We start from the raw sequence: 27,113 nt of genomic DNA, 5'->3' as shown, positions 1-27,113 counted from the left end.
ATCATTGTGATAATAACTTTACAGTGTTATGACAAAGTCTTTATAAATGATTTTAATAGCTGCATAATACAGCATCATGTAGATGTATCATAGCTACTCAACCATTCTTGTACTGTTGGAACTTATGTTTGTTTTCATTTTTTCAACATCATAAGTATATATGTTGGTACATAAAGCTTTTTATTACTGCTAATTTCTTTTCACCTTCTGGTTATTTCTTTTGGATAGCATCCCAGAAATGAGTTAACAAGGTCAAGGCACATATTTTTAACCCTGAATTGCTAAATATGATAGTAAAATCCTTTATGTCTAAAGTATGGTTTATTAAATGTTTTATAAAATATAAAAATCAGAATCACTGAACTAAAAATAACAGTCCAAATGTGGGCCTCCTTCTCATACTAAAATGGATATAACAAGTTTAAACTCATTTGTACCTTACAGCATAGATTGAAACTACATAAGCAATATTTATAAGGAGAATGCAATAAATCTACAACACTAGTGGGAGATTTTTAACACATCTCTAGCAATAACTGATAGACAGGGCATTCAAAAATAGTGAGAGACAAGATTCAATCCACACAATGAGAAAGCTTGATAACAAAAACTGCAGCAAAAAGAAATAAAAATCTGAATATTCTTATATTCTTTCTTACACATATTATTTCAGTACATAGAAAAGGAAGGAATACCTTGGGCCCAGCTGTTTATGAGGCTTATGTAATTTTGATATTAAAACCCAATAATGGCAATACAGTAAAGGAAAGTGATAGGTCTAGCTCATTAATGAACAAAAATACAAAAATTTTAACAAAATATTGGCAAACAAACTTCAGAAATGTATAAAAAGATTAACCCCTCATGACCAGGATAGTTTTATCCCAGGAATGCAAGACAGGTTTAATACTTACTGAATTAATGAATATAATTACCACAATAACAGATTAATGAAAAAATATACAATTATCTCAATAGACAAAAAAATATTGAAAGCATTCTCTTTACAAGCAGAAACAAGCACCTCTTATTACTACCCCTTTTCAACACTACAGTAGAAGACCTGCCAGTGGAATAGGGCAAGAAAAAGAAATACAAGGTATAAGAACTGGAAAAGAAAATAATTTTTTTGCTATTATTGGGCATTGATATGATTGAATATAGAAAAGCTCCAATAATCAAGAGATAAATTATTAGAGAGTATACCAAGATGGCTGTATGGAAAAACAATATATAAAAATCAATTGCCTTTCTATTCACCAGTAACAAACAGTAAGAAAGTGATATTTTAAAAGATACAATTTAGAATAATCTCAAAAAATATAGAGAACCTAAAGAATAAGTCTAAGAAAAATGTATAAGATCTTTACAGAGAAAACTATAAAAATTTTCTAAAACATTAAAAAATATCCAAATAAATGGAAAGATATGCCACGCTTATAGACTACTGAGGCCTCTATAGCATAAAGCTGTCAATTCTCCAAAAATAGATGCACAATTCTTCTCAAAATACTCATTTTGTGGAAATTCACAGCTGAATACAAAATGTATATGGAAGTACACTGGGTCATGAATAGCCAAGAAAACGTGGGAGGACTTGCCTTATCAGACATCAAGACATTATAAAGCTATAGTAATTAAGACAGTGTGGTATTCAAGTGGGGACAGACAGACCAAAGGAAAAGAACAGAGAGCCCAGACATGTATATATGGACATCTGCTAAATGTCAGAGGTGGAATTTCAGATCAACTGGGGAAAAAAGCTTTTAATAAATGGTCCTGGGCCAATCAATTTTCTCTATGGAAAAGAATAAAACAAAAACCCCCACGTTATACCAAAATTAAAAACCAATTCCAGGGGCCGGCCCATGGTGTAGAGATTAAGTTTGGCATGCTCTGCTTCAGCAGGTCGGGTTCACAGGTTCAGAACCTAGGGAAGGACCTACATCACTCATCAGCCATGCTACAGCAGTGACCCACATACAAAATAGAGGAAGACTGGCACAGATGTTAGCTTAAGGCTAATCTTCCTCACCAAAAAAAAAAATTTCAGTTGGATTGAAAACCTAAATGTAGAAGCTAAAAGTATAACAGAAAAGACTCTAAAGGAGAGAGAACATCTTTCTGTTATTGGTGTAGAAAGAATTTCCCAAAACATAAAAAGGAAAAATAATAAAGGAAAAGATTGATCAGTTCAACCTTCTTAAAAATAATGTTGAGCGAAAGACATGATAAACAAAACCACAAGCCACAAAATGGGAGAAGATAGTTCTTACACGTATAAATAACAAAAGGTTAGTAGCTAGACTGTAAGAAGAATGCCTTTGCATCAATAAGAAAAAGACCAACAACGCACTAGAAAACTGGATGAAAGACTTTAACAGGCACTTACTTCATAAAAGAAATTCCAATTGTCAATATACTAATGAACAGATGCTCAGTCTCATTCATAATCAGGAAAACCTGAAGTAAACTACAGCGAGGTACTACTACATACCCATCGATAGGTACAAATGAAAAGTATGGTGACCAACTGCGAGAGAGGATGTGGAACAACGGAAACGCTCGTGCCCTGTGGTGGGAAGGTTAATTGCTGGGCAACCACTTTGGAAGCCATTTTTGGATTACGTAATAAAGTTGAACACATGCAAATAACATAATTCAGCATTCCATTCCTAGGTATACAAAGAAACTCTTAATGTCTCTTAGGAGACATGTACAAGAAGTGCCTTAACAGCATTGCTTGTAAATGGAACAACAACAATAATTAAAACCTGAGAAAACTGGAAACTATTTAAATTTCTAGAAACAGATGAACAAATTGTTTATTCACTGGATGGAATACTAACAGAAGTAAAAATGACTGAAGTATTGATATACTCATTAACATGGATGAATTTGAAAATAATAATGCTCCTCAAAAAAAGTCACTGCCAAAAACATATAGCATATTTTAAAAAATTTATGTAAAGTTCAAAAATGGGTAGAACTAATCAATATGTTTTTTAGCAACATCTACATAGGTTGCCACACTGTACAGAAAAACAAGAGAACAGTTAACGCAAAAGTCAGAATTCTCTTTGGGAGAAGAAAGGGGGATTTGATTAATGAGGGACACAAAGAGACTTCTAAGGAATTCACATTCTACTTCTTAACCTGGGTGTGAGTTCACAGATTTTTGCTTTATTTTTATTCTCTAAACTACACAGATAATTTTTACAATCCTCTGTAGGTATAAGAGATCTCACAAAAAAGAAGTGGGGAGAATAATTTCACCAATGACTGTTGGCCACTTGGAAATTATTTCTAATTCATGGTATCCCAAAACTTCTAGGCCTGGACTCTCTAAATGGGACCAACTTGGGATCACCAGATATCACATGAGATTAATTATGGTTTCAGCTCCAAGACTTCATCCTAATGGATTTTGAATGGCAGAACACCATCTGTCTTCATATAAAAATGCGGGGAATTTCTTACATTAAATAGCAAATCAAATGGAAAAAGTCACTAACATTGAACCATAGCACACCCTGATAATATATAATACCAGCCCCCTCCAAGCCCCCACCCACCCCAACTCCAGCAAGCACACTCTTTCCCTCACATAAGTTCAAAATGGAAATAAAATGAATATTTTTTTTTTTTTTGCCTCTTATTCTAGGCACATTTCAATCCTACTTCTTGATTAACCTTGAAAATAAGAAATGGACTATCTTGAGGCAGGCCGAATAATATTCTTCCTTTTACAAAATCAAAATCTGAAATTCTAAGGTATTTTCATGTTCCTTAACGGATGGGGAAGCCTTATTCCATAATTAGCTGTTTCCATCAACTCTGGCTATGTCAGTAGAAGTGTATTCAAAACAGAGGCGTCCTGTGAGCAAAAGGAAAAGATGGGTTAGTGGGACTAATGAGTTCTGGATGAAAGGATCTGTTCTTTGGAAACAATTCAACCCCCATGTAGCAGATTTTTATTTGTTAGGGGGTGACTCATAATGTAAAGAGTCAAGATTTCATTTCTAACCTTCCAGTTTACTTTTAACCTCCACATATACTTATGTAGAAGATGAGACCATGTGTGAGGAACTGAAATTTAGCTCTGCTTTTATATAACTCATGTTGGAGGTTATGATTTAATATTTTGATATCGTCTTTCTCCTCCAAATTGGGTCACTTCTCAATGACGAACGTAACATGTGTTCTTTAACACTCAGTAAAATAATTCAGAATTTAAACTGAACAAAGATACTGTGATTGTCTTTTACAAAGGAAGTTGGTGGTTTTATTTAAAATGAGATGAGCATTAAATCTCGCTCCACTCTATGTGCATCTCCCTGGTGATGGTAATCAATGGAACAATATTTTAAAGCTCTACCATTTAGTCAGCTCCTCAAGGATGGAAATAAACTGTGGGAAATGAGCAGCTTATGGGAGTCATAAGCTGGGGAGACCAAAGCCACTTGGTTTAGGCTCCTAGCTACAAAGGGATTCAAATTTAGAATTTGACATTGTGCTGGAAAGAGAATATACATTCACACATACGCACACACATTCACAGAAGTGCAGTGGCAGGACGGAAAAAATATATTTTTCATACAACTTAAAAGCTTTTGTCACATTACTTATTTTCATTACAAGTCGTGTACTATACATTAAAATTTAAATTATCCTCTGAGTAACTTTTTGTTAAAAACAATTTGTTCAACATAAACATTTAAATCACTTCCTTAAAAAATCAAAGTGGACTTTGCTTCTTAACTTCTGAGAGGCCCTGCCCAGAAAATCCTTTTAGTCTGGTCTACCCACCACAAACTGGTTTTTTGGGGCAAGTCATTTAACACATCTGAGACTGTTTCTTTAGAATAGAAGTAAATTCCTGCAAACCTCATTTATTTGTGTTAGGAATCAAATAAAATCATGTATTTGAAATCTGCTTGAAAACCAAAGTTTAGTGATGCTAAGGAACCAGTCCAGCAAGAGTCCATTGCTGATGAGCCACTGCAGATGCCCAAGGTGTTGGTCAAGAAAAGGCACTGAGTTAAACGCCTTTGAATTTTTGTAATGAAAAAAAGAGTTAAACTTTTAATTTCGAAATAATTTCAGACTTGCAAAAATAATGCAAAGAATTCCCATATACTCTTCAGATTCCCCAAATGGCAATGTCTTATTTAACCCGGGTATAATTATCAAGAGCAGGAAATTCACACTAACGTAGTATCATTATCTAATTTATAGACCTTATTCAAATTTTGCCCATTGTCCCCCTGATGCTCTTTGGCTGGTACAGGATCACATGCTACGTTTAGTGGCCATTATGTGTCCTCAGTTGCCACTGAACTCTAAGTTCCTCAGCCTTGCTTTGTCTTTGAGACTTGTCAAGGGTACTGGGCAGTTACTGTATAGAATGTCTCCCAGTTTAAATTTGTCTGATATTCTCTCATGACCAAATTCAGGTTATGCACATTAGTCAAAAACACCACAGCACTGATGCTATGTCCTTCTCAGTGCTAAACGCCTTCACTTTTCAATTTTATTGTGTCTGGTACTTTTTACTGCTTCATGAAGATCCTACCCTTCAGGATTCCAAAGATTTCCAAATTATGGGATTTCCAAATTCCAAAGATTTATGAGATCCTCTCTAAGGCTATAAGTTCCAATACTGGAAAGCTTTGAGGACCATGTCATCTTTTTGTCCCTAAATCTCAGCACAGTGCCTGAAATGTAGTACGTGTTCAGGGTTTGTTGAAAGAATGAATTATACTCCATTGCATTTCATTACTCCTGGCCATTCAAAAGAGAATCCAAAAGAACTGTGAAATCAGAACTTCCAGATTCACCTTCCTGGGTGGCTGGGAATGATGGAATTCCCACAATAGGGAATATGCAATTCCCCACTGTACCTACTGTACAAATAAGTAGGCCTACTCTCTACCATTACTTCATTTTTACCAGTTTTCTTACACAGAAGAAAAAAATACACTTGATTGTCTGCTGTGAAAAAGGCATTGTGTGGAATGGGATTTGGCAGTCAGAAGGAGCTTCCTAGAATGACAAGTAGAAATTGTTCCATAGGTTTGTGCTAATACATCACAATGGAAACCAAATCCTGCTTCTTACCACTGACACATTCCTGTAAGATGCTGACTCACATAATAGATGGAATGGAAATACTAATTGGCACTGTTAAGAAAAATACCATTCATACACATCTATAGTACTATACACAGATTATGAAGAAGCTTTTGTTCCATAGAGATTAAAAGTATTCTATTATTTTACAGTATTAAGAGTTTAATCTAGGTGGAGGATATATTTAAAAGGTTAAAATTTAGTACCTGCCCTCAAGAAGCTTATAATTTTGTACGTGTTTGTGTATATGTAAGTGCACGGATATATAAGCCAAATACAGAATGGAATTAGACCTAGAAGGAGGTACAAGTTTATGTTGCAAGCATACAGATTGAAGGTCACTTAATTCTGTTTTGGGGGAGGGAGCAACATTTGAGAGCATTTTCTTGGATGGCTATTTCAGGCTAAGAGAACACCGAGAACAGGAAGCCAAACAAATGCATTAAGTAAAATCCTAAGCTGTCATTAAAAATGTCATTTAGTTGCTGAATCAATGAAAACATATCAGAGCCAGGTATTAGAAAATGCCTCTCTTGATACGAATCTGATCAGTAAAACCGAACTTTTTCAAAACAAATTTTACCTTCTCACGTATGAAACAAAATGCACGCTCAATTGACAGAACACCTATCTGACCAGAAACTAGCTGGATGCCTAGATCATCATTCACCATCCAGAAATGCAGATTAACTGGAAAACTCAAAATAAGGATGAGGTTTAGATTCACTGATATTTCATGGAATTCCCTCAAGATTTATTTATCCATGAATCCTTACTACACTTGGAAAAGGCAGGAAAGAGCATCTGTCCATGACCACCTTTCCTGAGTTGTCAATCCAAACAGCCAAACAAGCCCTGAAGAAGAGCAGGTATTTTAGCCTGATTGGTCTTAACTGAAGGTAGAAAAATACCTTGCTCAAAACAGGGGTAAAGAGCTGGTATTGAGCTATAAGAGCCTAAAAATGTCATTTTCCAAATTTCCATCTGTTCTCTCAGACAGGACTTGTCAACAGACCCTTCACATCAATACTATTTGTGAAGGTACTCAACTGCGGACTCCAACACATGCCTTCATATTCTGGAAGAATCACACCTGTGATAACCCAGTTTTCCCATGACCTCAGCCTCAGACACCATGGGAGAGGAGGAGAATTTGAAATTTGACTTAACGTCAGGATTTCTAAGTGGGTCTACCTATGGGGAGAAAAATGAAGGAAATCACATGGATACCTAGACAAGTACGGAGATACTTTGCATCCACTAATACATTGGCATCCTGTTTTTACACGACAAAAAGAAATGATGTTTAATGTTTCTTCCTACTGTAAGAGGGTTGTGCTGGTGGCACCTCCACTCTTCTTTTTTGTTTATTGAAAAGTGCAATATCTTTGGCGAGTGAGTGTGGCTTGGATGAAGGAAGTTCAAGGGGCTTTCTAAGTTATATTCCAAGGAAGTTCTTATTTTCTTGGAGCTCCATCCGGTTGGTGCATTTGAAGCACAGCTTTACGTGGTATTGCCCCATTATCTAATCTAAAGTCAGAGGGTTTGGGATTTTTAACTTGATGTGTGGAACAGAGAGGTTGAAAGCACTTAACTCTTGCTCAATCCCCACATTGCCCTGCTGCCTGGGTAGCTGTCTGGCCCCTTTCCATAAAGATCCTTTTTTCAATCCTTATAGCTCTTCAGTAGAAATTCGTTGCATCATTATTTGTGAAGCTGGAGAGTCACAGCTCCAGCTATTTGACAGGTCTGCCGAAGTGAAGGCTTCGATCCCCATCACCTAGAGAATCTCGAAAGCAAGTTGTTCTCCCATCACTTTCTCTTCTTTCTGCCCCACCTGTCAATGCAATGCTTAGAGGAGAGCACTCCTTTTCAGATGGAGGGGCACTATCTATTTGGTTCATTAATGAGCTATTTGAGGCAGAAATAAGAGGATATAATTTCTTTCCTCAGCACCTACTTGGATGTTGTATGAACTGAATGTTTGTGTCCCCCAAAATTCACAGGATGAAATCTAATCCCCAATGTGATGATATTAGGAAGTGAGGCCTTTGGGAGGTAATTAGCTCCTGAGGGTGGAGCCCTCATGAATGGGATTAGTGTCCTTATCAGAAGAGGGCAGACAGCAAGCTCACTACCTTTCTGCTGCGTGAGGATATGAGAAGTGAGTAGACTTAACCAGGAGAGCACCCTCTCCAGAACCAACCATGCTGGCACCCTGACTTTCAGCCTCCATAACTGTGAGAAATAAATTTCTGTTGTTGATAAAAAATTAAATTTAATTTAAATTTAAAAATGAGTTTTATAAATGTGGAAAATGCTTATGTAATGTTTAGTTTAAAAAGTAGGATGAGGGGCCAGTCCCAGTGGCCTACTGGTTAAGTTTGGTGCTCTCCACTTCAGCGGCCTGGGTTTGGTTCCTGGGTGTGGACCTACACCACTCATCGGCGGCAATGCAGTGGCAGCATCCCACATACAAAATAGAGGAAGACTGGCAACAGATGTGAGCTCAGAGCAACATGAGCAAAAAACCAAAAAAAGTAGGATGAAAGACACAGAGACTAAGTACAAACAAGAAACAAAGATAATGTCTTTTCAGTGGAGAAAAAAACTAGAAAGAAACATAGTAAAATGTTTCCAGGTGTTTTATCTGAGTGGCCAATCAAAGGATTATTTTCCTTTCTACTTTTCTGTATTGTTCCAAAATTTTGTAAGTATCATGTTTTGCTTTTGTAAGACATACAAGTTAGAAAGAAAAAAGACTATAAATGGACTATTAGGGAATAGCAAATACATCAGTATGGCTGGACATAGTGTGAAACATCAGGAAATGAAGCTGGAAAAGTAGATTGCACTAGTTCATGAAGGGCCCTGCCTGTCCCACTGAGGAGCCGAGCTTCTGTCCAGGTAGCAGGGAGCTCCTATAGTTCCCCAGCACTGCATCTCAGCCTTCATCTCTTGAACCAATCCTCCCTAAGGTGAGGGGTACATTCACATTGTTCTCTGTACTAGCAGATGAGTCCTGGAACTGGTCTTCCTATTAAGAGCTACAACTTTCATCCTCATGCATTCCACCTTTGTCCAACCTGAATGGCTGGCCTTTTACCTGAGTTCCTATCTATTTCCATAGTGAAGACTGTACTCAGAGCCATACTGTGAGCTCTTTTCAGCTTGGCTTGGAAAATAAGGTTTGCTGCTAAGAATGGACAGGGAAAGCTAAAATCCATTTCACAGGGGGATTAGAGTCCCACCAGCAGACCAACCATAGCATACCTCAGATACAATATTGAAACATCACAGCAGCATCTACCTCTCCTACCTAGACTGTAGGGAGGAAATTTTATTCTCTTGGCCTTGACTTCAAAAATAGCAAGATGTCTAAGAGGGAAGTCCTGAGGATGGTTCTTAAGATGAAACCAGGTTACGAGAGGAAGGCTCGGATACGGTTTGAAAGGAACCCAGGTGGAAAACGTTGGAACAAAGTATAACGGTCTCAAACTTTAAAAACTAAAATGTACTTAATTTTAATTAATGTTAATTTTTCTTAATTAATTAATTTCTTAAGAGTTTTCTTAATTTATGTGAGTTCCAAATAACCTCATTTTATTGCACTTTGCCTTACTGAGCTTCACAGATATTGCGTTTTTTACAAGACCCTCCACCAGCAAAAAGATTATGGCTTGCTGAAGGCTTAGATGATGGTTAGCATTTTGTAGCAATAGAGTATTTTTAAATTAAGGTATGTACATTGTTTTTTTAGGCATAATGCTATTGCACACTTAATAGACTACAGTATAAACATAACTTTTATATGCACTAGGAAACCAAAAAAGTTGTGACTTGCTTTATTGTGCTATGAGCTTTATTGCGGTGGTCTGGAACCAAACCTGCAATATCTCCAAGGTATGCCTGTAGTAAAGGAGAAACCAGACACTCCTAGATTCCAGAGACATAGAGCTTTGCTGGCATGTGATTTGTCCATCACATCCAGCTATTGCTGGAGAACCGAAACAGAGAAAATAGATGGCTTTACTTGCCCAAAGCCAGTCACTGGCCAGGGAAATATGCAGGTCAAATGAATAAAGTGATGCTTATTAATAAAATGCTATATCACAGGGGACAGGCTGCACAGGAAAGCAAGAGACACCAGAAGTTGCTGAAAAAAAGACCAGGGAGGTGGCTGGAATGTTTGTGTAACAGGGAGAGTCATAAAAATATGAGACCATGGTCAGCTGGGAGAAGTTCAGACTTGGGGATTCCAGCTGATTCACGGGTTTACGTAACAGGTGCCTAAGAGGGGTGCTGCAGTAAAATGAAGACAGGGTATGTTGGAAAAAGAGAAGACAGACCAGAGTTACCCAGGATGACATCAGGGGATGGTCAGGAGAGGAAAACGTCTACGAATACAAGGGGGCAACATCCTGGAGGTAGGGAATGATTAAAATAAGGATATAAGAGGGTAAAATAAACAGAAAACCTAAATGAAGGTAATTAATGAGGACCATGGGGAATAATGTCTGGAGATGGCAATGAGGTTCAAGTAAATGCCAACTTTACTTTCTAGTTCTGAAATACACAACAGAGTGATTAGCCTCCACAACGCCCCTATGGTCAATTTCTTCAAATTTGGGCTGACCACATTACAAAGAACCTGAGAATTACTGAAGCAAAAAAGAAGATCTTTTTTTTTTCTTATCAAACTGATTAATCCTGATAAATTGTTATACTGGCAAAGGAGCCTTGGAGAAGGGAAAGAAGCAAGAACAGAGATGCTCTCATAGTTTCATACATTTCTGGTGGGAATGACAATTGGCATAACCTTTCTAAAAGGCAATTTGGAAAATTATATCAAGGGTACAAAGATACTTTATATCCTTTGATCCAGCAATTCTATTTCTTTGAAATTATCCTAAAATTATTAAAGATGTACAGAAAGACTTTTGTACTAGAAATTCATGACAATATTTCAGCAGCATAAACCTGAAAACCACCTAAGGTATCAACAAACAACGGAACAACTAAAATTAAGAGTGCAATCACATGATGGACTACTATGCAGCCTTTAAATAGAGTATTTTCAAATTACTTATGAAATAGTAACTGCTATACGAAATATTAACTTTCGTATGTTTTTTTGTTTTTATTATTATTTTAAAATATAGTATATTAATAGAAGATTTGAGGTACAATAAGGTCAACAAATCAGGAGATGACTGCCAACAAAGAGACTGTTATGTATAGTTCCCAAGAGGAGGGGGCATGGCATGCCCTGGGGGGCCACATGGGGAAGCACCAGAGTCAGTCTGGAGGCAGAAGGAGAGGGGGGATCTGCAGGCAAGAGCCTTTATCGTGGTGTCTGTGGGAAGGAATGGGCAAGGCAGGCTAAGCAGTCTTCGGGTTGGCTAGTTTAAATAATTTCAGCAGGCTGTGGGGCACAGAGCCATCACTAGTTGTCTGGTACATGGCCCTGGGATGATGAAGACAGGTGGATAATAGCCTGGAGCGTGAGACCCCAATAACAGAGGTGGTTAGGGTGTGGGCTCTGGATTGGTTGTTTGTACACGAAAAATGCACTCACAGGCAAGTTATTTACCATCTCTAGCAATGGGCTCATCCTCGGAGGAGCAGGCCCTCCAGAATCAGCAGGACCCCAGATGTCAAAGCATCAGAATACAGTAAATAAAAGACATGGTTAAGACTTTTATATTTTTGTTAATTCAAAATTATTTAAAAATAAAAACTGTCAAATTTTCTACAACTAACAGGCATTACTTTTTTAATTCAGAAAAAATAAATATACCAAAAAAAGCTTTGTGATGCTCACAAGCCTTAGGCATTTCTTTGAAAGGATAAATTTGTACCACCATTTGACCGGTCATGAACACAGCCCTTCTTATATTGATTTCTAAACCTAAAGAACAATTATGGACTGCTGATGCCACGAACGTAGCGTGGCTGAAGATACGAGACCACGCTGAGCCGCTTTCATGGAAGATTTTAACGTTTTCCTGAAGAGAAGGGACAGATGGTTTCTAATCAAATGCACAGGATCCCAGACTGACCCTTGTCCTAAAGTGTGTATGAAACAGAGGTCTGTTGGCAAAAGTATTGAAGGAACTTAAGAAAAGACTTTCCACAAGAGTGACCTGCCTATAGAAGATCCCCTTTGTTGGGGAGCGGGAGGCATAACCCTACTGATTTCAGAAAGTGGCAGCCGCCTGGCTTTGATCGCCTCTCTATGCCACACTGGATGACTGACTGGAAGCATTAGTTAGGTGCCAGGTTTAATGCTTTGGAAAGAACTGTGGCACCAGAGTCCATAACGTCGGGATCCTGGATCAAGCTGAAGCCCCTGCTGCAGTAACACGGTACCACGCACGGGCAGCCCACCACCGCCGCTGACCACGGGACTGGCCGTGAGAATGGCAATGACGTGGCACGAGGCAGAGCAAGAACACTTTTGTCCAAGCCTCCCTCGACTCATTGCATGGTTCCAGGTAAGCTGTTTGCCTTCTTTGTGGTTTCCTCCTTTGTAAAATACAGGTTATGACACAGACTAGAATTACCTCACAGAGCTCTTATAAGAAAAAAAAATGAGACAAATGTTGAAGCTTTTTGGCATCTACGAAGTTTTGTTGGACAGATACTAGGTAGTACGTTAGTTACCTATGTGAATTGAGTATAGTGGGCTCACAGCCAGGTATAAGATTCAGACAGACACCAATATACATCCACCTCCACCTTCAGGCGAGTGGTCACATTGAACGATGACGTAACTGTTAAAGACAATTGAGGTCCGAGGCAAATAAGGGGCAGGCTGGCTACAGAGCTAGATTAAATCTGAAATACACGGCCAGACCATTCATATTTCCACATGAAAATCCTTATCTAGTTAGTGAAAAATAAATTTCTCCCACTCCTCCTAAAGAAGGTACTGTGAGCCATCAATCAATAATCAGACACATAGTTCAAACATGTAATCATTGCTGTGAACGAAAAGCAGTGTGCTACGACACTATTCAACATGCAAACCACTAACTCTGATGATTGTACAACAGATTTAATTACTTCATTCCATTGCTTGAAATCCAACTGTGGCTTGCTACTAAACTTAAGATGACATGAAATACAAGGTCTTGCACAGCACAGCACAGCCTGTCCACTAGCCTCATCCCGTGGCTCTCTTATAACTCAGCAACAGCCCCGGGCGCTCAGCAATGCTCCTCAACCACATCGCCTTCTCACGGCTCTACTTCTCCGGGCATGCTAATCCCTCACCTGGGATGTCCTGTTCCCAAATCCCAAACATCAACTTACCTGCCAAAACATAGGTCAGATCGTATCTCCTATAAGAAGCCTTGTCTGACCACTGCCCCCAAAACCTGCCACCCTACTGGGGTTCCTTCTACATGTTACAGTAGCACTGTGTGATTGATGCCATTGCTGAGCTCATCCCACTCCGCTGTTATTATCTCTTTACTGGTCAGTCTCCCTCACCAAACACAGCTCCTCGAGGGCAGGGACCATGTTTTCGTTTCTAGTTGAACACAATCCCTGACATATCGCCCACACTCAATAATTTAGGAAATGATGGATTATCCGATAGCTAGTGTTAGGGCAATTCCTTAACTATTCAGAAAATATAGATCTCTATTTCCCCCTACTTACCAAAGTAAATTTGTGATGGATGAATGAGTTCAATAGAGGGAAACAAAATCACAAAAGTATAAGAAAAAAATCTGCATGTGAATATTTACATAATCATAAAGTGAAAACTTTTGCAGTATGATGCCAAAAGTAAAAATCGCAAAAGAAATAACCATGTAAAAAAGTTAAAATTTCTGTATATAAAAAACCACCATAAAATTAAGATACAGAAAAAAAAAAACTGGAGAAAAGTTCCCCCATGCCCTTTGCAGTCCATTCCATCTTCAACTTCCAACCCCAGACGAACAGTGACCTGCTTTTTGTTACCTATGTTTTTGCACATTCTAGATTTTATATAGTAAATAGAATCATATGACATATGCCCTTTTGACTCTGGCTTCTTTCCCTCATGATGATTTTGAGAGTCATCCATGTTGTTGCAGGTGTCAGTAGTTTTTCCGTTTTATTGCTTAGTGGTATTCCATTGGATGGGTATATTATATAGTGTTTATCCACTTAATTCATTCGTTGATGGCCATTTGGCTTCCCTCCAATTTTTGGCTATTGTAAATAAGGCTGCTACAAATATTCATGCATAAGTCTTTGTATAGACAAATGTTTTCATTTATCTTGGGGAAACAGTTAGATGTAGAATGATTGGGCTGTAAAGTAGGTATATGTTTAACTTTTTGAAAAACTGCCAAATTGCATCCTTAAGTGATTGTCATTTCACATTTCCACCAGCAGTATAAGAGAGTTCCAGCTGCTTCACATTCTCAACAACAATTGACATTGTCAGCCTTTTCAATTTTATTCATTCTAATGAATGTCATGTTATCTTATTGCAATCCATGTAATTTTAAGACATTTCAATTATTTGAAAAGTTTACTTCTTGGAAGGCCAAAAAAACTCTGTAATTTCTACCCATCAAGCCTCCATCTGATAAATTTTCAATTGAGTTGCAAGTATTTGCATACTTACTGTTGTGCAAAGCACTGTTAGAAACTAACGAGGCTGCAAAGATGAGTATAACACGGCATTTGCTCTCAAAGAGTTCAGTCAGATAAATACAGAAATAAGCCAACTACAAGGTAGAATGGACAGTGTCTTTGGAGAAGTCTGGATCCCAACACTCCATAATGGCTTCATGAAGGAGGTGGCATCTGAGATAGTCTATATAGTGTACAACTCCTCAAACTTTTGTTGACAACCATAACATCCCGCACTTTTGTCCTAAAGTCTCTCTCCTAAACCAAACCATGTGATTCTATCAGACATGATTCATAGGACGCCTTGTCACCAGCCTGGTTGCTCTCTTCTGGACATACTTTTGCTAAAAATCCTTTGATGTGTGGTGTGACTTGAATACAACACCCAGGAGTTGTCTAGTCCGCAGAAAAGAGAGTGGAACTTTTATTGATAATATTGTGAATATTAAACTTTCATTATTTATTAGACTGCATTGGCTTTTCTTTTACATATTTGCCTTTCTCTTTACACTAGTGATTCACTCATTTATATAATTTAGAGCCGTAACGGGCATTACAGATGGTCTAATATAACTCCTTTTTCCAAGAAAGAAAGAGAGCCACCGTTGATTAAGTTCTCTGTCCTTTATCATACGGCCAGACACTGATGGAGGAGGGACTCCTGTGGAAGTCTCCTCACTTCCAGAACGCCCTTCCCTCGAGTAAACCCAACTCTGTCTTTTCTACAGGCTGTTATTAAGCCACGTCTTTACCATCTCATACATCAGCATTTTTTTTATGCTTAGGTACTGGTCGTTTTTTCTGTTGTTAAGTTTCGTCTTCTTTGGTATCACCCTATCTGCATCTTTTTGGATTCAGATGATATCTAACAGATTGACTAAGCTTCATCAAAACATGCCATCTGCAAAAGCGACCAGCATGACATTTACAGTTTCAAACCAAGTGACTGGCTGGCATGTTGAACAAAAAAGCCAAAGAGAAAAGAGCAGGGAATGTACTCACTGTGGCCAAATACGGTGTAGGCAGAGTGAGAGCCCGAGTAAAAGGTGGACACTAGGGAAGAGATATGAATGGTTAGAACCGACTTGGACAATCAGTAGAGAGGAGAATTGAACTAGGTTGGCTGGGGAAAGCAGACTGGGAGTAAGACTGCGAACAACGCAAGGTGTCAGAGAACCTCAGGGATTCAGTTGTGCCAGCTGCAAGGACTATGTTGGGCCCCATGGCTTCAAATGAAGCAGAGGAGATCTGGTTATCTATATGACACATCCCTCCGACTAGTAAGGAGGGGCCGGGGATTTCCCAGGCTTGCTCAGTGCAAAGGCATATATAATCCAGAGGATGTATGAGGTGAGATTGGATTTGCTTATATTGCTCCCACTGGACTATCTACTAAAGATGGCCTTCAAACGAGCAGGTGCCCTGGATCTCTTGCATAGCATATACTAAGGGTCTCCATATCTGGCCATGACGGCATAACATTCAGGGTTGAACATAAACCAATTGTATGGGTGTAAATGGGAGAAGCTGGATACAGAGAGGTATGAAGTTTATGACTTCTAAACCTTAGAATGACCTCAAAAACCAGTTCTCCAGTTTGCAGCACAACCAGGTAGAAAGGACATAGTAGGAAAAGAGCTAGCCTATTCCCCTATTGGGATAGTCACCTGGTGAGTGGAACTTGTCAGCTGCAGTCCTCTGATGTCCTCCATATTGTTCCATCAGCACATATTCATCAAGCAACTATGAAGCAGACACTGTGCTACAGGGGCTGGGAAGATGATGGTGACCAAAGAGACTGCTCCTTCAAGGAACTTAAAATCCAATATATCCTCCTGTGTATCCTGGAGTTCTACTAGGCATTAACTAAAGGATGGAGCGCTGCTGGCAGTGCAGAGAAATGGAGGGAAAGGACAAAATTATTGGGAAATGGATCATTTGTGCATATCAGTGAATAAAATCTAGTACATAATCTTGAGGAGTTGAGGTACAAGGTCCACTTATGTGCCTGTGTGACGTTCAATGCCAAAGATGTTATTCCTATAGACTATAACAGTTCCCAGGTTCATTCATTTGTTCACACATTGTTTCTCATTTGATGGAGTGGGGAAGTGGAAGATTTTCTTGGCTAAGTTTTTATTTATTACTTGATTCAATTATAATTAAGTATTGCCTTTAAAGTATGTGTTTTGATCTGGAAAAAAACAAACTAGTTTTGCTCTTAAAGATAAAAATGACTATAAAATATTTGGAGAAAATCCTAAAAAGATGTCTGGTTTTTGGGGCTTGCCCCACGGCTGAGTGGGTAAGTTCCCGAGCTCCGGTTCAGCCGCCCAGGGTTGGGATCCTGGGCGCGGACATGGCACCGCTCATCAGGCCATGCTGAGGCAGCATCCCACATGCCACAGCTAGAAGGACCCACAACTAAAATATACAACTATGTACTGGGGGGACTTGGGGGAAAAAAGCAAGATAAAAAAAAGATTGGCAACAGTTGTTAGCTCAGGTGCCAATCTTTAAAAAAAAAAAAAGATATCTGGTTTTCTTAATTTGCAACAAAAGATTAACAGGAGGGAAAAGGAATAAAAGAAATTATCTTGTCCAATACCCTCACTTTATAGCTAAGGAAACTGAGGCTCAGAGTGTGAAATAAGATGCCCAGCTGTGTATTACATTGCAGTTTAAATAAAGGAAAAAGAAATAGAACTTAAACACAACAGCCTTTTTGGAGAAACAGTTCGCATGCGTGGCCCAATCTCACTTATTACGGTAACCCAAAAATAACAAAACACACTTGGAATGAATTTCGACGCCACTGGAGAGGCCAGTCCTCCATCCCACTAGCTTTCAGCAGGCAAGGGAGGCAGCGCTTTTTGGGGAGGGAGCTGTAGTATTGCACTGATATACTGAGGAAAGCTATAAACACAGTGTGTCTGGATTTCAGTAGGACATTTTTCCAAAAAGAGAGAGTGGTGAGCTACTTTAAGACTTCATTATAGCCCTGAGAAAAAAATAAAGATGGATGAGTAGATATTTTCAAGCAGGAATATCATTTAGGAAGCCAACTGCTGCAGTGAACTGGAATGACCAGGAAAGTGACAAAAATGGGGATTAAGACCCTATTCTAGTAAGACCACAGCTGCTGCTGCTGTCACCCACCCCCTACTACCACCATTACCAAAATTAAATAATCTTTTACTGAATCCTTACATACCAGGCACTATCGCCTTTACCTTCCTTATTTTACACAATCCTCACAACAACCCAGTGGTGGTGATTTAGTGGATGAGGAAACAGGTTCAGAGCAATGAAGTAACTTGCTGGGATGGTCTATTCGCTGTGTCAGCTTGGCGGGGTTACTGTCCTCAGTTCCTCAGTCAAACACTAAGTGTTGCTGTGAAGGTATTTTGTCGATGTGATTAAAGTCGATAAGCAGTTGGCCTTAATAACAGACATTATCCTAGATAATCTCCCGATTTAATCAGTTGAAAGGCCTTCAAAACAGAGCTGAGGCTTCCCTGAAGAAGAAATGCCACCGCCACAGCTGTTTCAGCCTCTGTCAGAGAGTTCCCGCCTGCCTTTCCGGAAGGCCTGCCCTACAGATTCCAGTCTTGCCTAGCCTGGCCCCACTAGCCACTTCCTTGAAATAAATCTCTTAATATACATATCTCCTACTGGTTCTGCTCCTCTGGTTGGACCCTGACTGATACATATGCGAAACATCACACAATTATTAGGTGAAAGAGCTCAGACTCTCTCAAAGCCAAAAGTAGGCCAGTATTCCACACTCCCTCCCAACAGAAGAAGTTCAGTTTTAGACATCAGCACTTCACAGGAATGGCACCACGTTCAAATGTCTGGCAGGCACTGGAGGAAAGGTTAAAAGGATGAAAGCTCTGGAGGCCAGTCTGCCTGGGTTCCTATCCTGGTTCTGCTACTTTTTATGCAATCTTTACCTTGAGCAATGTCCTTGAATCCTCTGTGTCTCAATTTCCTCATCTGAGACATGGAATAATAAAGTACCTACCTTACAGAGTTGCTTAGGATTGGATGAATTATCCCAGTAAAGCAGTTAGACACCTAGCAGATAGTAAATACTCAATAAAGGTTAAGAATTTTAACAATTTAGCAGAAACAAACGGTGACGATGATCCATGCCAAGCTTTTGAAACGGGGCAAAGGGGCAGCAGAAACACCCATGATGACTATAAGGAAATCAGAGTCATAGGAAACCACTCAGTTGTGATGCAGAATATAATCAGAGTGATATCAGCACTGAAGAATGCTTCTCTGACTATGATTATTCCAGAAAAGGCCAACATTTCATAGGCATTATAACCTAATCCGGGGATGGGCAAAAGCAAGAAACAGCACTTCATCAGAATTTCAGTTCCACATCGAAACAGAAAAGTCCCCTAACTTGTTCCAGGCCTCATTGGTCCTCACGCATAAGAAGAATGCCAGGGTTTAGCATTTTCAGCATCAGCAGGTTTTTCCAAAAGGCCCCAAAATGTATTTAGACTTGGATGGTCTATACCCACATCATTGTCACCTATTGGAAAATACAATTCTTGCAATTTATGAGTAAACAGAAGACACAGTGGAGGCTACTATCGTGATTAATATCAGTCAGGCCTGATTGGATCTGCCAAATTCAACACAGACCCTCTAAAAGATACAGTAGTTCCTGACGGCTAAGGCATCAACAAAATGAGACACCTTCAGTTTAACTTTGAGGAAAAACATTCATCAGTGTTCACAAAAATATTTGTGTATCTTTTCACTGAATGGCAATTATTGTGGAAATAAGAAAGATCCTTTAAAAAGGGGTGAGGGGAAGCACTGACTCTGCAACAGGCAATGTTAAATTTCTGCAAACTGAAACATCATATGAGTTTTAGAATAAAACACAAAGTGACATTTATGACTTTAATACTATCTCATAACATGTCATAGTTACAATGATGACCAGAATCTAAGCTGCTTTGAGGCTCTTCCTAGACAAAGAGCTAATAAAAAATTATTCTTAAACCCCTTGATAAATAATTTGTCCCAGATGCCTTCTAAAATTTGAGGTATGACTTTGAACATCCCTCTAAAAGCAGGCTGCTTTGCTTATGACCACATGTCCCAGAGGTAGCTATGATTACTGTTAAAAGGAACTGATACGCCAAAAAGTGCTAGTTGAACTCAAGTTGAAAACTAAAGAAAAGGAGAATTGTCCTAAAGTAGCCACTAGGACCAGGACGCATGGAAAATTGGATTTGGCCTCTCCTTTCCAGGTCAGTGTTGTTGCCTGGGTAACTCATTATAGAAGAGACCGCCTACCTAGAATGCAATATTGTTTGTCTCCACGGTAGTGTAAGCACAGTCTACCGTGGGTACCACGTAAGTCAGAGAGGAAATCCAGTTCTCCAACAAGGGAGCTGGTAAGAGAAACAAATGAAGAGCTGGAGATCATGTTCAATATCTCAACCAAAACTTTTCTCTACATTTTTAACAAAAGAATTATTAATCTTCACAATCTTTTATTCATTTAAACATCCATTGATATCTACTCTGTAAAGTGTTCAGTTTCAATTCTGTCTACCAGATACTGATCTTTTAAAATCTATATTTCTGTAAAACACATATCGCTTTGGTAGTATCTAGGCTCAACAACAATCTAGTCTTCCTATATTCTTCTCTGCTAAGAAGAAGATTAAGAGCTATTTGATGTATATAGAGCTTCTGCTTTCAAGTAACTTCTAAGCCAGAGATCCTTGGCACTGTATCTGAATGAAAACAAGAAGATCTTCTGATGTTATCACACATACATCTTTCCATGAATGCTCTTTTCACATTAGGAACATGTTCAGATGTGCAGGGCACTGGATTCCTTTTGGTTTATAAATCTTCACTAAGTGTTTGAATTGGAATTCAAGGCTGAAGGTATTTTTCCACTTTGTCACATGGAGCTGCATGGGAAGGGTCTGAGAGCATGCCTGGAGCATCTGTCTATGTCAAGGGTACATCAGTGATGGGGACACTGGACCAACACAGGTCACCATGCTGGACAGACACTGGAAGTCTAGATACCTGCTTCTAAACAGGCTGTAATGGGAATAAATTAAATAATAGCTGTGATGCTTTTCCTAAGAAAGAATGTGACATGGCTTTAAAGATATAAGCAGCTATTTTTTGAGAGAAGAAAAGAGGGTAAAAGAGAGAAATAATTGGCCCCGATGGACTTGGAGTGAAGGCCAGGACCTAACAGCCCTTCACCTGGCGGGACCCAGGACCTCTGCTTCTTTTCTTTCTGAGCAGAAATCTGCCACAATTAGCCTTTCAAGGTGATACAAAAACTCTCTTGCTGACCAGGGACCAAAAAGAGCATGCATGTATCCTCTCTTTGGAGAGCGGGCAGATCACCTGCCTGTAACTCAGGCCTTTTGTGTGAATGGTTATTGCTCATCACAGGTGTGGGAGGGGAAGCCCTCCACCACACCAGCAAGGTAACTTCAGCCGTCAATTCTTCCTGTTCCATTTTTCCCACAAACAGCCAACAAAATACTAACAGCAGTTCTGCCAAGCAAGTCACTGATGAGTTTCCATTTCTACGCCTACTCTCTGTCTCTTTTGCTGCCTCCCCAAGAGTTATCTATCCCTCAATACTAAAGTTGGTACCTTCTCTGAAAGCCTTTTGTGAGTCCTGCTCCCATGAAATAGATATAATTTCTACCAACTGGGTGGGGAGGCTCGCTCCCAGCAGACAACTATAGATTTTACTAGGTTCTATCTTGTATTACAAATAATTTGGCTGCTTCTCACCTATCCTAATACATTTTATAAGCTTCTTAACTCTTTTTCTTGCTTTATTCATTTCTCCATCTCTGTTTGCCTAGAACAATGTGAGTATGTATTTATTTAATGGATCCTTTATGAATGAACCAACCCTGTCCACACCTCAAATCAACCATCATTCATTTAAAATCAACAAACCTTTATTAAGCACTTACTAAGTGCAAGGAGTTGGAGATTGTAAAGATGAGTAAGAATCAACCCGGCTCTCCTAGGAATGTGCAACCCAAGGGTGCAGCTAAGAAACCTATCTAAGTAATGTGTGGCAAGCAGGCACAAGTGTGCACAAGAGGGCACACACAAAAACCGCAGCATGAAAATAAGAAGGGAGAATCATTTCCATTGATGCAGGGAGGTCAGCGGAAGGTTTTGTGAAGAGAAGGGGAAAAATCATCCGTTAAAGGTCAGATTTCACTAGACAGCTTGTAATCATCTCACTTAATTCCCACATAACTCACCAACTTAGGAATTTATTACTCCCATTTTATAGATAAGGAAATTGAGGCTCAGAAAAGTTAAATAACTTGGCTAAGGTCACACAGCTGGTAAATAATGAAACTGGCAATTACAGTCCCAGTGGCCTGGTTCCAGAGCTCACGCTCATTTTCCTGCACCAGATCTCTTCCTCCTTCTCCACAGGCAGATGACAATGTAATCACACCCGGGCTAAGGCTTCAAGATTACCTGGGAAGACTTCCACAGGCCTGTCTGGAGGGAGGGCAGGGGCATTCCGGAAGCAGCCAACAGCCTGAGCAAAGGCCTGGAGGTGGGAAAGTTCGAACCATCTGGGGAAAGGCAGATGCCCTCACATAACTGAGCATGGGACACATCAGACAAAGTGGAGACATGTGGAAGAGAAAGGCAGTGGATGATCTCCCCTTTCCCTGTGATATGCTTGGAACAAACAGTAAAGGGTATTTCTTAACTACTTAAAAAAATAAATGAAATATCTTAAGTAAGACATTTTAAATGTATTGGAAATTACTGTTTTATGGCAATAATCTTGACCTCCAATGATAAATATCCTCTAATGTAAACCATGTTGAGCGAAAGAATGATTCTCTGTACATTTCCTTTTCCTCCAGGCTTCTTTGTTTTTCTCTCTCTGTAAAGATATTATCTAGAGATTTAAATCGTAAAATTAAAGACTAGAGAAATGAAACACCAATAATTTACTTAGATAAACGACAAATTTCCTATCATGCCAACCAACATTTAAGTATTTTCAAATGAGAATTTTAATGTTATATAACCGGACTTATTTAAATATTTTAAGTTTAGAAACTGGGGTTGGCGTAAATGAGATATTATAGCCTAAAGTAATAGATTATAAATAATATATGTGAGGGACCAATAAATGCGACGTTACCCAAGCAAGAAAAGAAAACAGGGTAGGGGCATGTTGATAGCTAAATGCTTTATAAATTATGTGTAAATAGCTAGAAATATTGCATGCTCCTACAGTGAACATCTTTCAACTGTGGTTCACTAAGAGCTTAAAATTGTAGGTTCTTCTAAGTTGTCACAGCCTCATAATACTGAGAAGGAGGGAGGCACCGGGCGAGGCAGGAGGGTCAAGAAGGGCCAGGATTTGGGGAGGAGCCACTTCAGTTAGCAGACTTGCAAAAGCCGGGACAGGAAATCACTGCCCCACAGAGCAGGCAGATGTCTCCTCTAGGGACCCGGCTCACTGAGTCCCTGATAATGCTGATGACAGTGCGGATGCTGACTAATGACCCAGATCCCAGGCCTCTGAGTAACTCAGCTGTCACAGTTGAAAACTGGAGATCTTCCACTAAATGGGACAACTGACAGTAGGGCTACCAGAATGAAATGTTATGACCTTATTTATGATTTCCTGAACATTACCTAAAAGGAGAACTTTTGAAAGGATGCTATCATCAACGTTCACAGCACAGAAAAAGAACATGCTTTTTAGAACCAAGGAGTCCTGCCACAAGGAAAAAGTTAAACTGAAATCGCTGTATTTACTAATATTTTGGCTTTCCCCATATACTGTAAACATTAAATTTCTTTTTTTTCCCCTGGAGTCAAACTTTGATGGGGTGGTTGTCCCTCCCCTCCCTTCTTCTTTCCCCCATTCTTTCCTCACCTCCAATTCCTCCTCCACCCTCCTTTTCCTCCACCCTCTCATTTTCCCTCCCCCTCCTCCTCCAGCTCCCCCTCCCTCACCTCATCCCCCTCTGTCCTCCCCTTGCTGTCATCCCTTTCTCCCCATCTCCTTCCCTCCCTCTCTCCTCCTTCCTTCCTCCTTTACTCTCTCTCCTCCTCTGTCTTTACTCCACCTTTCTTCTTTCTCCTCACTCCTTCTGCCCCCTCTTCTCTCTTTTCCCTTCTCCCCCTCCCCCCCCCCAAAACATATGAAAAGTCATTTTGGTCCATCCTGGTTTATCTTGGTAATGCATTTCTGGCTGAAACTGTGCCTAAGGATCCAGGCCAGGAACAGCAGCTTGCGCAAAGTGGATTGAGACACGACTTTTGATTTCAGAGTCACAAAAATGACTTTAAGCCACTATAATTGCAGCACGACACCTGCAAAGAGTTGGGTCTGATAACATCACAGATAAGAAAGCTGCCCCACAAACGCCTGGACCCAGGACCATCTCTGGCTGTCAGTCTTGGAAATGTGCAGCTCCTCCAAGATTGCCCTCTCCCTAACTCCAAGGATTCTGGAATCATCTACCAGGAAGACACCCAGGCACTTGGCGGCTTGTTAATCTTGATGTTTACCAAAAGCCTGTCGAAAAAAGTAAGTGAGCAGGCAGTTTTGTTAGGCACCAGCTGATTCTTGGTGGCCATCTTCAAAACCAGCCCTAAAGTTGTTTTCAGCAGTGTAACAAAACCATGGGGGGGTTTTCTCCCCACCGCCAGTCTTAGATTTCTATTTTATCACAAAGGCCTTAATGTTAAACTACCTAGGACAAAGGAATCCGCAGGGTTTTGTATAAGGAAAACATAGCCCCGGATTCTGATTTAAAGACCTGTTTTTGTTTTGTTTTCCCCTCCAGGGATGGGGGAACTTGTAACAATATATATTTTTTTCATCCTCTTTACACAGGGTGTCCGGAAGTGCGAACATTGCTCATGAGCGCCACCCAGTGAGACAGGGAAGAAAGGAAAACGGCACGGGCAGCAGCCTCAGATGTTAACCCCAGTTTTGTCACTCTCTGGCTGCGTAACCGTGGGCCGGCCTATGTTTTCTCATCTCATCTGTGAGATGGAGATAATGCCACCTACATCACAGGGCTACCACGAGACTAAGGATGAAATGCCTCGTATGTAATAGCACCTTGATAAATGCTGGCCCTCCCAGCCCCCACTGAAACTTTGCGACTCTTACCTAAGAAAGATTCATTCCCAACTTCACACTTGGTTTTCAGCTAAATCACAACAAACTGTTTGTGCAAAAGCTTGTCATAAATCCAAAAGACTTATCTGGTGAAAGCTGCTCTTGGAATTAGGTGGATTTTCATGTTTCTTTCTCTTTTTTAGTAAAGCCCAGGTATTCTTTCAATTTGGCCAATTTTAAGTTGTGCACGACAACACTTTCTTAAGGGACTAGACAAGATTTATTAATTTCACAAAGCAAACCGGAGCTGTAAATTATTAACTATATTAAGCTAATGTTTATGGAGCACTTACTATTGCCCAAGTACTGGGTTAAACACTTTAGATGTACTTAAATGTATTTATTTAGTGCTTACTCACACCTTTATATCATCCGGAAAGACTTCAAATATTCAAATGATAGAATTTTGGAAATCTCCCAGTGATCCAAATTCCCACACAGTATTAGATTTTCAAAAGCACCTCTTCTCATTGCTGGATTTCAGAGAAGAATCTAAACTCATCACCATATTCCAAAAGCGGAGATTGACTCAACTGCTTCTCTGAATTTCTCTCTGCCAGTCTTCCTTTAGCTGTTTCTAGGTTTCTTTTTACCTCCCGTTTGTCTTAAATAACAGATATTTTATAATCAGCCCATAATCGTGCGCAGTCCCAAGGAATGCTGTCAGTGAACACTAGAAAGAGGAAAACGACATAACGCTTCCACAAATTCACAAAAAACGTAAAACAAACTGATTCCACTGATGGCTTTCCTAAAGCTGTAATGGTAAAAGACAAGGGCCGCCTCCGGCTCACACAGGGCTGCTGCGGAGCAATCCGTCGCTTTCGAGAGTGAGAAACGTGGAGGACCTGCCTCCACGCGCTCACCTGCCCACCTGCCCGCCTCACAGGGGGCAATTTTTCAAGTGGGGAATGGAAGTGAGTAATTTCCAGTTCAGAGCGGATGGGCTCGCAGAACCAGAGTTCCTTCCATGGCTGATGACAACTGGTTTAAAAGAAAGATGAAATCTAAGAAGTCCACGCAGCAGTCAGTCCCTGCAGACAGCGAGGTGGGCGCCCGGGGCTCGGCAGAGGGAGGCTGCTCGCCACCACAGGGTGGATGGTTCCTCGCCAGCTCACTTTCGCCAAAACGTCCAGCCAGGGGCCAAGAAATGGGGCTTCAAGCCGGCGGTGATCCCGAGTGTCGCTCCCCACCTCCCGCTCCCGGGGAGGACCCGCGGGGCGCCGCGCCGCGCCGCGCCGCTCCTGTGCCCCAGAGCCCCTCCGAGGTGATGCCGGGCCCAAGGAGAGCCCCCTGCAAAGTGCGCCCACCTAGCGTCGCCGCGCAGGCCGCTCGGCCCCCAGTCCGGCCGGGGGCGGCCCCCGCGCCTCCGGCACCGCGCCCCCACCTGGAACCGCCAGCCCGCCCGCAGCCTCACCTCTCGCCGCAGCCTCCTCCGCCGCCGCCATCGCAGGAGCCACCCGGCCAGCTCTGCAGTCCCAGGGCGGGCAGCATGGAGAGCCCCGGGCCCGCCCTGCGCCGGCCCAGACGGCGGCCCGGGGCACCCGCGGGGCTCTGCCCGGGGCCACCGCAGCCCCTGGGCGCGCAGCCAGCGCCGCCTCGCCGCCCGGCCTGCCGGGCTACTGAGCATGCGGACTGCGGCCCGCCCGCCGGGTCTGCGCGCCGCGGGGCTCCGGCGGGAGAGAGGGACCGGGCGCCGGGTGGGGTCACCGCGGCACCGCCCCGCCGACCCCTGCAGCGAGGGGCAAAGGGCAGAAGCGGCCTAATTAAAACAGGTTTCCTCGATCACTCTAACATTCGTTGTCTGAGTGTCCCGAAGGTTGGAGTTGTGTCCTTCGGGGGGAAAAGGTGAAGGATGAATGGAGATCACTGCGTGGTGGGGGGAGCGGAGCGGGGGGCACCGGGGGCGGGAAGCGGGGAGCTGGAAGAGAGACTTCTCTGGTCCCTTCTCTTTTTCGCCTAGGGAAGGACCTAGCTGCAGAGACGAGGGTGTAATGACAGAGAGGGGTCACCGAGGAAGCCGTTTGGGATCCTGCAACCGCTGGGTAAACCCTTTGGGGATCACTTGACAGCCCTCCATCCTATGCCGAGTACGCTGGCTCGCTCGCCGTCCACGGGTCCCTAGAGCGCTTCC

The 27,113-nt window shown here is 41.0% G+C and overlaps 1 protein-coding gene across 4 annotated transcripts in view; it reads right to left on the bottom strand.

The window, feature by feature from the left end:
• BMAL2 (basic helix-loop-helix ARNT like 2) overlaps positions 1–26,592 on the bottom strand; it is a 71,851-nt gene extending 45,259 nt beyond the window's left edge. The window contains exons 1-3 of one of the 4 annotated variants that reach the window (XM_070620868.1): positions 26,397–26,575; positions 16,437–16,650; positions 15,772–15,822 (exon numbers count right to left, since the gene is read on the bottom strand). In XM_070620868.1, coding sequence (XP_070476969.1) covers positions 15,772–15,822; positions 16,437–16,491 — 106 coding nt within the window. In that variant the 5' untranslated portion in view covers positions 16,492–16,650; positions 26,397–26,575. Of the gene's footprint in view, positions 1–15,771; positions 15,823–16,436; positions 16,651–26,396 lie in introns of all 4 variants that reach the window. The other 3 variants (XM_070620869.1, XM_070620872.1, XM_070620870.1) reach the window with 3 other exon arrangements.
• Between the last annotated feature and the right edge of the window lie 521 nt (positions 26,593–27,113).

This window comes from Equus przewalskii, chromosome 5 (genome assembly GCF_037783145.1).
Source record: "Equus przewalskii isolate Varuska chromosome 5, EquPr2, whole genome shotgun sequence".
Taxonomy (NCBI): Eukaryota; Metazoa; Chordata; class Mammalia; order Perissodactyla; family Equidae; genus Equus; species Equus przewalskii.
This window is presented reverse-complemented; position numbering and strand designations above follow the sequence as displayed.